Here is a 14,701-nt window from a genome sequence, read left to right on the forward strand (position 1 = left end):
AGGGAAGAATGGAGGTTTAAGCAAATGTATCACTTCACGTCAAAGGGAAAGGGGTGGCCTATAGCAGAGTACAGTGGGTGGTAGTGCCCAAGGGGGGCAAGGAAGCGACCAGAATTATTTCAAAGGTATTGGGCAAAGGGCTGGTTTTTAAGTGATTTTTGAAGTTTATACGTCTTTAAGGTTTTTCTCCATGCATCTCTTTTCTCCCCTTTGGGCAGAGCAGAGCAATCATCCATACTTGGTGTGAGCATTTCTGTAAGAGAAACTGCAAGCTCAGCAAGTTAAATTTTAGCATTTGGATAGCTCAAGTATCGCCATTGCGTCTCTTTTGAGTACCCATTTCACAAACATTGAGAATACAATGTGGGATTGCCTCTTCCTTCACAGAGCAATTGCCATTGGTCTCAGAGGCAAGTCATGTACTGGTCAGTTCATCTTGAGTTAAGGCATTAATTGATTCCTTAATAAAATGGAATCAGACACAGGCCTGGATTCCATATAATTCTGGGTTGGTACCTCTGGGTTTAATGTTGGGGTCGGGGTGTCCCCAACCGACCTGCCACACATGAGATTAGAAATGGGTACACCTTGGAGAAATAAATATATAGATATTTCTGCATGAAAGACATGCACATTTCAAACAGGATAATTTTGAAGTTGTCCAATTAATCATTTCAGTTAAAATGCTTTGTTTTATATGGAAGCTATAATCCCCTCCCTCTCTTTCACCCTCAAGAGAGGTGAGAGAGTAGGACAAAAAGAAAGACAGAGAGGAAGAGATGATATGTTTGGCAAGAGAATGGGAGTCTAGCAAGAATGTAGGGCTGGCAAGGAGTGGGGCAATGCCCCCTCTGGCCCAAATGAGGAGCCTCCATTGCAGCAGGGCAAATTGTGGGGAGAGGGAAATGACTGAAGAGGCTTTAAGTGGGGCACTGGAAAGAGGAGGAGTGAAGACAAGGGAGCGGGGCGATCCTGAAGGCTTAATTGGTAAAACTGCCCGTTTTTCTTGTCACAGCAAAAACATGAGCAAAACAAAAAATTCATGTCTGAAATTCAAACACACAGGCACACACAACTTTCTACATTTATTTTATACCAGAAGATGAGTGAACCCTGTAAACAGCACGCTTGTCTTTTAAGCAGCACTTATTCTACCTGTGTCAATTAGTGTGGCAGAGATCAAAAGAGCTCTCTCATAAATCTCCACCAGAGGCAGGGAGGAAAAAATTGTGCCCAAAGTAGGACCTGCCCACATAACTGGATGATCTACTCCTCAGCTCTTTCCCATTTACAATTCAAGGCTCTATAGTTAATGGGGGCGGGTGGGGGGACAACTCATTGCATTTCAGTCGATCATCCAATTACATGATAGTGACAACACCGTATTCTAAATCCTAAATTACATCTAACATTACATCTGGGGTAGAGAATATGTGGTTTTCCATTCAGATGATCATTTGTACACCAGTAGAGGAATCTAATCACACTTTGAAAATGTCATCTGAACTGGCCCTTTGTAAACTATGATTCTACATACATTAGTGGGTAATATTTAGGTTTTTTCTCTTTGCGAGCCCTCGTCAAATACTTGTAAATGCTAACTGATTTCCAAATAAAGCTATGGGGAATTTACTCATCCTTACTTACGTACACATCTTGGAGAAGGTGACCAGCCATTTTCTGTGCATGTGGAATTGTCTGCACCATGCTCAAGCCGATACCCACGGTCACACTGTATTTCCACTGTATCTTCATACCTGTACTGATCCTGCTGAGGATGGAAGCGGCCATTACCTACTTCTGGAAGGCTGCATACAATTTCTGTGGAGGTATAATAAGAGTAATAATGAATGTAGTATGTATAAAGTTGTTTCAAATGTTCAAAGTGTTCAATGTTATGTATTTTTATTTGATGTTTTAATGCTATGTTGTGAGCTGCCTAGAGAACAATTTGTAATGGGGTGACTAACAAACCAAGTTTATCATTTTATTTATTAGTGCTTCATGTTTCCCTTAACCTTTCATTATCCTTTAACCTGGCAGGATTGTTGTAAGGACATATTGCAAATAAGGGGCTGTGTCTCAGAGGAATGGCTTGTCTAAAATCTTTTAGTGATTTCATAGCAGAGGAAAGATTCAAACCATGGGCTTTTTTGTATCTTGGCTAATATACTACACCTGCAAATAGATAAGGGGACTTGGTGAAGATGACCGGAGCATAAATATGAGAACAAGAAGAAGGAATAGTAGATGAAATATTTCTAAAGATTTAGTATAGTACTAGCCGACCCACACAGAGCATCTGTGCGCTCTTTGGGGCTGGCTGTTCCAACCAATCCTGTCCCACACTCTCTTGCCCCCTCCCCCTCTCTTTCTCCCTCCCCTCCTCCCCACCCCACTCTCAACACAGGCTGCCCCACTCGCTTCCCCGCCCCCTTGCCCTCTCGCCGGCTCTCCTCCTCTCCCCTTGCCTGTGTCTGGCTGTCCCGCCGCTGCCTCCTGCTCCCATCGGCCAAGCTGGGCCGCCGCCACCTCCTCCTCACCCGGCCAGGCGAGCAGACAGCCGAGGTCGCTGCCGCCTCCTTACCCCCACCGCTGCCTCCTTACCTGGGATGGCCTGGCCAGGCCAGGCCGTCTTGCTGCCTCCGCCTCCCAGTGGCCAGTCCAGGCCGCCACTGCCTCCTTACCCCCGCCGTTGCCTCCTTACCCGGGACCTGGCCAGGCCAGGCCATCCCACCACCTCCGCCTCCCAGCGGCCAGCCGAGGCCACCGCCGCCTCCTTACTTGGGACGGCCTGGCCAGGCCTGGCCGCCCCGCCACCTCCCTGCGGCCAGCCGAGGCTGCCTCCTCCTCCTTTACTGGGACGGCCTGGACAGGACAGGCCGTCCTGCCGCCGCCTTCGCCTCTCAGTGGCCAGCTGAGGCCACCACCTCCTCCTCACCCAGGATGGCCTGGCCAGGCCATCATACCACCACCTCATCTGGCTGTTTTGCAGCCCCCCGCTGCCTCCATTTTTCTTTCCCTTCAACTCTCACCCCAGGCCGGAACTCTTGCAATGTGTCACAAGAGTTCCACCGCCAAATCCAGGAGGACACGCATGCCAGCTAAGAGAATTAAATATATAGATGTTCAAGCTGCAAGAGGCCAGCTGAGGCCTGGGAGCTGCACTTGACCCTATACTTTGTCTTGGTCTTTCAGTTGGTATATCAGTTGGACATTGGGCTGAGGAGGGATGCATCTAGGCAGACATTTAACAGGTGTAGCACTACCAAGAGATGTCCCTGATGAATTTCTGCCTGATGCATCTCTGATCAAGGCAAAGTGTGGTTGCATGGAGTCTCATTTCTAAAGCCATCATCATATACAAGACTGTACAAAGTCCTTAGAAACAATATGGTGCAGAAGTTAAGATGGGCACCTTAACCTTCAATTTTCATTCTTTTTAGAACACAAGTGAAAATGTAAAGAATCTTAACTCTCATTATAAACTGAAGGTTATTGGATTACTAATTTTGCTCATGATCTAGCTGATATCTATTGCAGATCCCCATCTTGGTATACATTCCTTGGAGGTATGAAAGCACCGTTAGCCATTCTGGGAGGATGACATGTGATTTCTAGGGAGTATGCGGCAAATATGTTACTTACAAGAAGTAGAAACAGAACAGCCCTCACATTATGGGTGTTACTTTCTGTCTGCATAGAAAGCAGCAGAATTATTATTGCTATTTAGATAGCATCATCTGTGTATGGGGCACTTTACAGAATAAGACAAGGCTTTCCCCCCAAAGAGTTCATCAGAGAGAGGAGATGGGGGAAAAGAGTTAAGGGTCACAATGCCACAGAGGGGGAGGGAGGGGCGAGGGAATTGACTCATGAGAGTCAATGAGGACTTGACCTTCCAATATCAGGGATGAAAAGCAAATGTTTAAATTTTCACTTCAGGCCTTCTCAAATTACCTTTGCATTCAGGATACAAAACTGACCCGCCATTGCACTGAATTATAAAAGCAGATTGGGAAAGATGTGTTGCAGGGACATATCCTGATTTACAGCCAAGCTCAACAGAATCACCACGTGGAAGGTACAGATTTGCAGATGTAGTCTCAGGTGGACTCCCTTTTACCTCTAACTTCTGGCTTTCTATGTCTGCCATTGAGATTGTACAGGGTTCTGCAATGAAAAAGAAAACAAAAGATGTTAAGGAAGAAAGCCAATACCCTTATTGAGATTCACTGCACTGCCTTTTTGGAGAAGTGAAATAATGTAATGGTAAGTTCACATGATTATTGCATATGTTAGCTGTCATACAAATCATATTGATTTTAAATTCTGGTTATATGACACTGACAGTTTATTTTTATTATTTATATTTTTATACTACCCTTTGTCTTAAGCTCCCTAGGTGGTTAAAGATAAGATAATAATAATAATAAAATTTCAATAAACACAATCTAAAAAAGAAAACACACATAGCTACAACTTAAAAAGAGAACAGGGGGAACTCATTGGCCAAAAGCCTGGATAAAAAAGAGTAGTTCTCATTTTCTTCATAAGGGCTGGGAGAGAGGGATCCATGCAGGTCTCAGCCATGAGCTAGTCCCACAGCCTGGAGGCAATCAGTCAGAAGGTCCTGTCCCCTTAGTTCACAAAAGTCATCTGGAGAGCCCCTACTTTGGATCCTGCCATCCTTTGAATGAGATTGGTAAGTGCCTGAGATGGGCCTTTTCTGCAGTCACTGGCAGACTGTGGAGTTCCATCCTCTGCATGGCCTGGCTGACTCCTTCCTTTTCAGCTTCCATGAAGATTGTAAAGACCATCCTTTACATCTAGACATATGGCCTAGACTAGAGGTTCTTTGTTACTGGTACATTTGATTTGGTTTCAAGATGGTTGCTTGTGCCAGCCAATATCCTGACCAAACCTGCATGCAGCCAAAGGATTCACACCCGTAGTGGTGTTTGCTGTGCACTACCTTGAATGCTAGCCACCTAATGGCACAACGGGGAAATGGCTTGATCAGCAAGCCGGAGGTTGCCGGTTCGAATCCCTGCTGGTACTATATCGGGCAGTAGTGATATAGTAGTGATGCATCATCTCATACTGTGCAGGAGATAGCAATGGTAAACCGAAGGGTTTATCATTGCCATCTCCCGCACAGTATGAGATGATGCCTTTCATCATCTGTTTTCTACCAAAGACAACCACAGGGCTCTGTGGTTGCCAGGAGTTGACACCAACTCAACAGCATGCTTTATCTTTACCTCGAATGCTAAGGTGGCATAGAAGATGTAAAATGAAAAGTAGAGAGAGGACCAGAAAGTTATGTTGCAGAGGGAATAATAAATAATATATACTATTCTTATAGTGCTTTTTCAAGTATTCAAAATACTTTGCATAAATGGTCTCAGCAAAACTGAGCTAGCTCTGACAGAAAAGTCAGAATTATTATCCCCATCATACAGAGAGAAGGGTGATTTGCTCATGGCAAAAGGTGAGGCCTTGGGGTAAGTTCACTGTTTTATCTTGAATTTTAAACAGGTTGAATTTTTGCTGTAAACTGCCCTGAGCGATGCTAGGATGGGTATTATATAAAAATAAGTAAGGAAGTTCTGAGCTGGGGCTTCCTAGCCTACATTCCACTTGCTTAGTTCTAATTCTGCCCTAGGGAAGGACAATGGTATGAACCTGCCTCAAAAGGGCTCCAGATAAATGAGAACTGTGAGCTGATTGAAACGATCCCCTGTGCAAGTCAAAGGAAGCTCCAAAGAAAAGAATGCAATGCATTTGTTTCAGTCATCTTTAAAATATGACTTATATGAACTATAAAACCATTTCCTTTTTTTCCTTACCTAGGCAAACAGGTACTTTGGTCCAGTTTCCATTGTCGCAAAATGATCTGTTATGTCCTTCCATGGCATAATCCCGTTGGCATTTGAATTCTACCCAAGAGCCAGCTGTGTACTGTTTCTGATTTAAGGTAATAATGTCTCCATTCCGAATGGTAGGTGGAAGACTGCAGTTCATTCCTCTTTCTAATGAGCAACGAAACAATAAGAAACATGCCTCAGCCATCCAATCAGAGCTTTGATAGTGCACTTGTATATTTTTAGAATGATGTTACAGAAGCAAATGAGAATTTTAAATGTGGTTTAAAGACCACAGGTCAGAGTAGAACATGGGCAGGGCAGCGTAAGCCTCACATCGAATGAACTTGGCCTCTTTGGATGAGGCGAATCCAGAAATAACTTTATATGATTAAACCAGACCGTCATTTCATGTTAGATCATGTGCTCCTTAGCTATAATTATTGCATCAACCCTCAGTCAACTACTGCATAAAAACTACAGAAATATTGTTGGAGATGTGACTCCATAGGCATCGACTCCCAACAACAACAACTCCTATTGACCAATAGGTAAATTAGGAGTAGATACAGAGTACAGGACTGCCCCCTATTCTCTCTTTGCTCTTATTTATTTTATTTATTTAGCAAATTTATTGACCGCCTGACTCCCTTAGACTCAAGGCAGTTAACATAAATTAAACCGCCTCGAGCTCTTGTATCTCTCCTATAAGACTCTTGTGCTTAGTAGGCTGGTACTCTTAAGACACTCCCTTCTGTGCACGCTCTGTTCTTTCTTCTTCCTTACACCATGTGTGGTAGCTAGTACAGGGTTCAGACTTTCTATCTAAGTTTGTAACTTCTTAAAATAAACCTTTCCGTGTTTTAGCCCTTAAGCAATTGTCCTCAGACCTCATCTGTGAGCTTATCAGATTGAGGTTTTCTGCTAAATAAGGGGTGGACTCTATCAAATTCTCCTCTACAAATATGTCTGCTGTTCAATTATTTTCTGCTTTATTCACTGACTGACATCCAGACTAAGTTACTCCTGAGAAGTCCTCTTGATATGAAGTAGTTATTAGAGTAACTCCTGAGTACTACTACTGAGTCTGGATATCAGTCACTATTCTACCCCCGTTAACATTTTTTTTTTAAAGGAATATTTCTAAACCACTTTTCAACAAAGACATTTTCAAAGCAGTTTTACATAGCAACTTTATAAGAAAATGGTTCCTGTCCCAAAGATTTCCCAATCTCATCATAATTTATAAATGACTTTTGCAGCTTTTAAATAAATGCCTATGTCATGTGAAGGGGTAAAAGTGATGATATTATTTCTTTCAGGTCCTTTCAGGTCCTGGTCTTGAAGAGTCTGTGAACCCTTTTGGACCAGGTCCATATCAGCCATATTTTGGCCAGGTCCATATCAGCTTGGCTTTATAGTATTATTTATCACAACACTACAGTAATCTCAGGCCAAGAATAAAGGACTATGCAAGTCTGAAAGTCCTTTATTTGTAGTACTCTAGATCAGGGGTTAGCAGCAGAAGGAGGATTAGGATTTAACAACAGATTGAGAGTGATTTACAGTAATTTATCAAGCATTTCAGACTCTCAACTGTTTGGGAGTAGCAGCAACAAAAAGCTCCCACCCCCGTGAATTAAATGAAAATAGCCTGAAGCAAAACCAGGAATAGGTTTTTGTGAAAAAGGACTGTGAAGTTGCGAACACAATTCTGCTGCTGGTGGGGTGGGGAAACCCTAAAATGAGCATGAACCCAGGAGCACCCTGATCTTTAATTCTAAATGTATATCTACCACCACAATTTACAAATATCACTGGTTGGTAGACTTCGGGGTTTGAGTAACAACCTTCAGGCTTGAAGTCTGTCCATCTTTGCTCTGATACTCGTCTGCCTGGGAATATTTGAAATAGGGATATCCTTCCAGTCGGTGGCAGTAACATGGAAAATAATCAATACAGCCACATTGGCTATCTCAGTCATGCAAATCTTTCAAAATGAAGGTTTCATCACATGCTGCTTCCTCAGATGATTGTCTTTTCATTAAGCATGGGCAGGATCTGTCAATGAGGGAGTAGAGTGAAATGGAAAAACTTGTCCATTCCACATAGGAATGTCATGCACTGCAGACAGGAAAATTATAGAAAGATGGGAGCAAATCTATGGGGCTGAGGTCTGACCTGAATTCAGAAAGACTGACTGCCCAAGAATATCAGGAAAGTCTCATCTTAATTTGAATGTCACAAGGTGCTTTTTATTCATACCAGGCTTCATGCTTTTATCACAAGATACACAATGTTTTCTTTGCCAAGAAACTCTACTATGCAATTTGTATTTTAAATGTACATTACAGGAGAACCTTGTTGATCGCGGATGCAGCATCAGTAGTTTTGCATATCCGTGGCCGGGTGATTGCTACCTGACCTCGGTATATGCGATAAGATTAGACAATTAAAGGACTTGAATATCTGTGGCTCGGGATGGGCAGAAATGACACCCAAAGTCATTTCTGCCCACCATTTTGAGGACAGGAGCCATTTTGTGGCTTTTTGTGAAAAAGAAGGGGGGAAGCCATTTTTGTGTGGGGAAAACACATTTTTTAATCTATGGAAGCCATTGCTGAATAATTGGGGACACATAGAACAAGGTAGTTCACACATCCCCATTTTCCCCATTTTCAGTTCATTGTTGTCCTTTTGTCCCACTGCCTCAGGAACCCAACCCCCCAATTCCCATTGCCCTAATGCCCCATTATCCATGCTTTAGGTATCCACCCCCCGCTCTCCCCATGGAAGGGAACCCCCATGAATAACAGGGTTCTCCTGTATATGTTAAAATATTGCAAGAGTAATTTATTAACATCAACACATTTACCAGAGATACATGAGGGCAAATTGATGTGACCATCAACACATTTTGCAACTGAAGGAGTTGTCAGGACATATCCTTTTCTGCACAGAAATTCCATTTTATTATTATTTTGAATCACTAGTGAATGTCTTCGGCCACGAGCCAAAAGCAGGTTTTGGGTATCCAGCTGTTGTTTTGAGATACTGCAGGGAGCTAAAAGAATAGGAGGAAGAAGAAAACACATTGGGGCTCATTTCTCCATGTCTTGTACCTACTGGATTTGACTTGATAGTCTATTTGTGCTCACATTTGTGCTCACAGCTTAACTTTGGTGTCAGGTAAATTGATGGAAAGCATACTTAAGGACAAAATTGTTAGACATATAGAAGAAAAGGCATTACTGATGGAGAACCAGCATGGCTTCTGCAAGTGCAAGTCTTGCCTCACTAAACTTTTGGAGTTATTTGAGAATGTCAACAGGCATGTGGATAAAGATGATCTGTTTCGCATAGTATACTTGGACCAAACCTTTTTTGAGAAAGTTCCCCACCAAAGGCTCTTGGATAAAACCATGGGATAAGGCTCTTGAGTAAACTCATGAGTTATGGGATAAGTGTGCCCAAAATACGTGCATCGTTCTTTCCCACTGATAACAATGGGATCATGCCCATTTTCTCCTCCAGTCACCCAGTAAAGTTGGCCATTTTTAGCCTACTTTCCTTAAGGAAAGTAAGGTTATGTGATCACGTATTTCTCTCTCTCTCAACTTCTCAATGCCTGGACCGATTTTGACCAAATTTGATACAGATGTAGGAACACATAGGGACAACCCGACAGCATAGTTTGTGATAATGTCATTCACCCAAATTCAGTTCATAGTTTGTGATGACATCATCCAGCCCTATTCAAGATGGCAGCTGCATGAATGCTTGAGGTAGAAATGGGCTAACTTGTGAAGATGGTAATTATCAATTAAGCTTATACTGAAAAGAAAGTAGGCAGATTAGTTCTTAACAGAATTTCTTGTTCTTCATTGTCTACAGATAAGGAATAGAGTCTCAAAGAAAAACACTGGCACTAGGACACTCCCGGACATGAGTCCCAGGATGAGAATTAGGATCCAGTACAGTAGTAAAGTAAAGTTGTGCCGTTGAGTAGGTGTTGACTCCTGGCAACCACAGAGCTATGTGGTTTGAATACAGGAAGAATACAGGAAGGGTAGAATACAGGTAGAATACAGGAATATAGAATATTGGTAGAATACAGGAAGGGTTTATCATTGCCATCTCCTGCACAGTGTGGGATTATGCCTTTCAGCACCTTCTAATATCGCTGCTGCCCAATATAGGTGTTTAGTACAACATGGCAATTCCAGCTTTCTCTATAGTCTTGGATTAAATACTTCTAGTCCAGATAGGGTTGCCAGACATGCTAATCATTGAGTTTTATTGGGTAGTTCCTGAGTAGCCCCATACCTATTAACAACAACAAGCTTGCCTGATTATGTAGCTATTTTTATACAAATTAGGATACAGTATGAAAAGTGTCCACGTAATGTTCCAGCTCTTCACACATGAACAAACCAACTTTGCATACAGAAAGGTATCAAGAGGTGAACATTTCATATTCTGGTTTTAAGCTTGCAATAGACAAGCAGAATGTGTCCTCTTACCCAAACACTTTGGTGGAGGTGTCCACTTCAGTTGATGACATGTTATCCATTCAGACCCTTCCAAAGTATAGCCAGGGTTGCACCTGTATCGCACTCTGTTGCTTTCCTGATATGCAACTCTCTCATCACTTATAATTTCTGCAAAATCAATGTCGGGTGGTTCTTCACACACTGCAAATATATTGAGCATCACAATAAACATGTTTTCCTTTCCCCCAACAGCAGAAGAACTAATCAAACGTATAGCTGAATACTTGTGGGTATATTATAGAATCCATCATTGTTTTAAACTGTTATAATTTGGTTTCAATCTGTGTTTTATTGCAGGCCACCCAGGGATGTGAGTTTGGGGTGGTATATAAATATGCTAAATAAAATAAGTACTCCAGGAAAAAATATTCTGTTATCTACTATCGTTATGAATTCTGTATAATGAATGCTTAAATAGAGCAATGGGTAATTTAGGATATTTTTTTCAGATCACTTTACGTTATCTCTGTATTGCACATTTTTATTACCCAGTCCTGGATGCTTTCCAGACAACCCACTAGAACTGTTATAAAATGCTTCAGCTTGGCAGGATGGAATTGAAAATGATCCCCAGAATCTACCATGGAAAATACAACTACTTTTTTACAACTGACATATAATGTTATACAGCACTAAATTGCTCAGATAAATGAATAACACACCATGACTGAATATATTAAAAAAGGAATGCTCCAGACATAAACTAATCACCCCCAATTATTTTATATATTAGACATATCAGAGCTAAAGTAACATTCCCACTTGATGTAACAAAGTGCATAAAAATATAATCCCAAATTCTCAAACAGATGTATAATTCAATAGGCACTTGGGTGTAAACAGTTCTTATCTTGTAGTCCTGATAGTCAACTGATGGGGTTCAATACCAGTAGAATCCAATAGGGAGAAAACTTCTCATCATGATGCAATAGTGCATACTCATTCTCAGGAAAGCATTCTCATTCTCAGTTTGTTCAAGGTGGAGATAATATAAGTAATTCAACCATGCATTTTAGGGACCAAACAATGTACAATATCCCAAACAATGTACAATATGAATAATGTACAGTATAACAAACAATGTACCATAGTATACAAACAATGTACCATAATATTACAGATTTTCCAGATACTGCCTTGTATTATTGTTTTTAAACAAGGATTTTCTGTTTCGTAACTGAATATTATTTCTTCAGATAACACCTAAACGGAAAAACAACACATCACATTACATGAGCTCACATCAACTTTCACTTCTCTGCCAAGTGCTGTTCCCCCCACACAAATCCACTAAAAACACTTACCATTTGAGGTCTAAACATTACATACTTTAATAATCACAACTGCCTTGTCCTCCCGCAGTGTTTAGGGTACTACGCCTGCGGAGACATGCTTGTTAGTTCTACGCACTCCCTTCTTTCTTATACTACTCCCAATTTAGCATGCAAAGGACTAATGACCAACAACTGCGTTCTTTACTAGATTAGTTAATTGCTATACTTTCATTCTTCTCTCCTAATCCTGCAAGTCCAAGATTCCTGTTCAAGATGCTGTAACAGAGTAACTAGATATATTCATCTTGTTCCTAATATGTTGTCCCCAAAACACATGAGAGATCCTGGTTAGTATTAAGACCTTCAATATGAGTCCTGAACAAGTGTATGAAGAACGCCTCTTTCCTTAATAATGTAGTATTCATATCTTCATAACAAAATCTCCTTGGAGTATATAGAGGACAAAGAAATTAAAGTCCTCGCATGTGTGTCCCATTTCTAAAAAATGGGGGACAATCGGCGATTCACTGTGTCCTGTTCTAATTCTAGATTTGTTTTCCAATATTCTTGATCTCACTTTACGCACACTCTTTCCTATGTACAGTTGAGGACATGGGCATCTTATTACATACACCACTCCCTTAGTATCGCATGTAGCAAAAAAAAAAAAAATCAAAATCCCTATTTTTCTTTGTATTTGGATCCATTATGCTGATTCTGCGCTCCGCTTGCACACATATAGAACATCTCCCACAGGGGTAAAAACCTCTAAGACTAGTGTTCTCTGATCTTCCTTTTCTAGGGAGTCTGCCCTTGACAAAAGACTGCCTAAATTCCTGGTCCTTCTATAGGCAATAAGGGGGATATCACTACACCCTTCAATCCCAGAGACTAAGTGCCAATGTTTCAAGATGATACGCTGAATTTGATAAGAGAGAGGAGTGAACTCTATGGTCCATATAACTCTATTTTTCTTCTCCCTTATCCTGCTCTTCAATAAATCTTGTCTTCTTCTCAATTTGGCTCTCTGGCGTGCTTTACATATGACATCCTCAGGATTAGAGTTATGCGTTTTGTTTTGTTTCCTGCTTTGTTTTTGGCTTGAATCTGAAACACCCCCGTTTTGTTCTTTGTTCTAAATCAGCCAATCCGAAACACCCCAATTTTGTTCTTTGTTTGAAATTGCAAAATCCGAATCCGAAACGTTTTGGATTTGGGGGAAAAGGCCCTGGGGAAAAACTAGTGGGTGGGGGTGGTAGTGCCCAATGGGTGGAAACTACCACCCAAATTTCAGAGGAATTGGGCAAAGGGCTGATTTTTGGTGAATTTTTGAAGTATAAGATTTTTCCCATAGGGAAGAATGGAGGTTTCAGCAAAGGTATAGCTTCATGTTGGGGGGAAAGTGGTGGCCCAGAGCAGAGTAGGGTGGGTAGTAGTGCCCAGTGGGGGCAAGGAAGCTGCCAGAATTATTTCAAAGGAATTGGGCAGAGGGTTGATTTTTAAAGATGTAATGAAGTTTGCGCATCTGTAAAGTTCTTCCCCATAGGGAATGATGGACCTCCATAATTCCTGCCCCATAACTGCACTTGGGGGGGCACCAGGGTGGCCCAGAGCGAGTTGTGGTGTAGAGCACATAGGGTGCCAACCACCCCCATGGGTTGCTAACCCATGGGGTACTGGGTTCTGTTGTTTCTGAGATGTTTGAGTGTAGATTCAGATTCTCTGGTAGCATATGAGAAGGATTCATGGTTTGTCATTGAAAATCTCATGTGCTACCAGAGAATCTATACTCAGAACACCTCAGAAACAACAGAACCCAGCACCCCATGGGTTAGCAACCCTTGGGGGTGGTTGGCACCCTGTGTGCACTACACCACCACTCGCTCCCAGCTACCCCAGTGCCCCCCAGGTGGAGTTTTGGGTCTTCTGAAACCTCCTTTATTCCCTGGGGGGGGGGGCTTAAAGAAGCGTAAACTTCAACAATTCCTAAGAAATCAGCCCTTTACCCTATTCCTTTGGAATCTGGGTTGTGGCAGGCACCCCTTGGGGCACTGCCACCCAACCCACTGTTTTGCCCCTCAGGTCCCTTTTCTGCCCCAAATCTGCCCCAAAGACATGTTAACTTCAGAAATTCTTTAAAAATCAGCCCTTTTCCAATTCCTTTGGAATCTGGGTGGCAGCAGGCACCCATTGGGGCACTACTATCTGAACCACTCTTCTGCCCCCAAAGCCCCCTTTCTGCCCTGAATCCACCCCAAATAACATCAATATCACACATCAACAACAGCAGAGCTTTGGGAAAAATCAGGCAGATTTCCAAAGGTCATGCACATCCACATCCCCCCCCACCCGAAATGCAATTGATCTACACACAACAGTGTGAAACAACAACAATGAAATGCACAATGCCTCACTGGGCAATGAGGGTAAATGCACACTGCCCCACTAGCCAATGAGGGTAAAATTTACCCTTAAATTTGCTTAAAAGGAATAAGGAGGCAATTGCCAGCAGATCAGCCCATGCTTTCACTGGCCAGTCTGTGGCCTGGAAGTGCTGGAAATTCAAACAGATGTCAAAACTCAAAATGGAGACTGAAGGAGAAGGACTTTTTGCAATTGCAAAATGGAGTTCCAAAACAGCCGAAAAAACAAAACATTTTGTATCCGAAACAGGGACCTTTTGTTTTTGCTACAAAATTTTCTGTTTTGAGCATTGGGTGTTTTGTTTCGGCTACAAAACAGCCGAAACGGCCTGTTTTGTGCACAAAACATTTTGTATCCGAAACGAAATGTACATCCCTACTCAGGATACCCCCACTCTTGTAGCTGTCCAACTAAAGAAACTGCTTCCTTTTCATATTGTCTGGATGCTGTGGAATTTCTTTTCAATCTAAGGAAATGACCATATGGTAAATTACGCCTCAAATGGTCTGGATGGAATGAGTTGAAGTGCAACAATGTGTTCTTATCGCTAGGTATTTTGTATGCTTCAAACACTACCTTTCTC

The 14,701-nt window shown here is 42.0% G+C and overlaps 1 protein-coding gene across 2 annotated transcripts in view; it reads right to left on the reverse strand.

The window, feature by feature from the left end:
* Positions 1 to 14,701, reverse strand: part of LOC128322196 (coagulation factor XIII B chain-like) — a 43,976-nt gene that overhangs the window by 26,860 nt on the left and 2,415 nt on the right. Inside the window, exons 2-6 of one of the 2 annotated variants that reach the window (XM_053242997.1) lie at positions 10,391 to 10,561; positions 8,743 to 8,931; positions 5,853 to 6,035; positions 3,961 to 4,173; positions 1,648 to 1,821 (exon numbers count right to left, since the gene is read on the reverse strand). In XM_053242997.1, coding sequence (XP_053098972.1) covers positions 1,648 to 1,821; positions 3,961 to 4,173; positions 5,853 to 6,035; positions 8,743 to 8,836 — 664 coding nt within the window. In that variant the 5' untranslated portion in view covers positions 8,837 to 8,931; positions 10,391 to 10,561. The remainder of the gene's footprint in view (positions 1 to 1,647; positions 1,822 to 3,960; positions 4,174 to 5,852; positions 6,036 to 8,742; positions 8,932 to 10,390; positions 10,562 to 14,701) is intronic. The other variant, XM_053242999.1, reaches the window with a different exon arrangement.

Source organism: Hemicordylus capensis, chromosome 4, assembly GCF_027244095.1.
Source record: "Hemicordylus capensis ecotype Gifberg chromosome 4, rHemCap1.1.pri, whole genome shotgun sequence".
Taxonomy (NCBI): Eukaryota; Metazoa; Chordata; class Lepidosauria; order Squamata; family Cordylidae; genus Hemicordylus; species Hemicordylus capensis.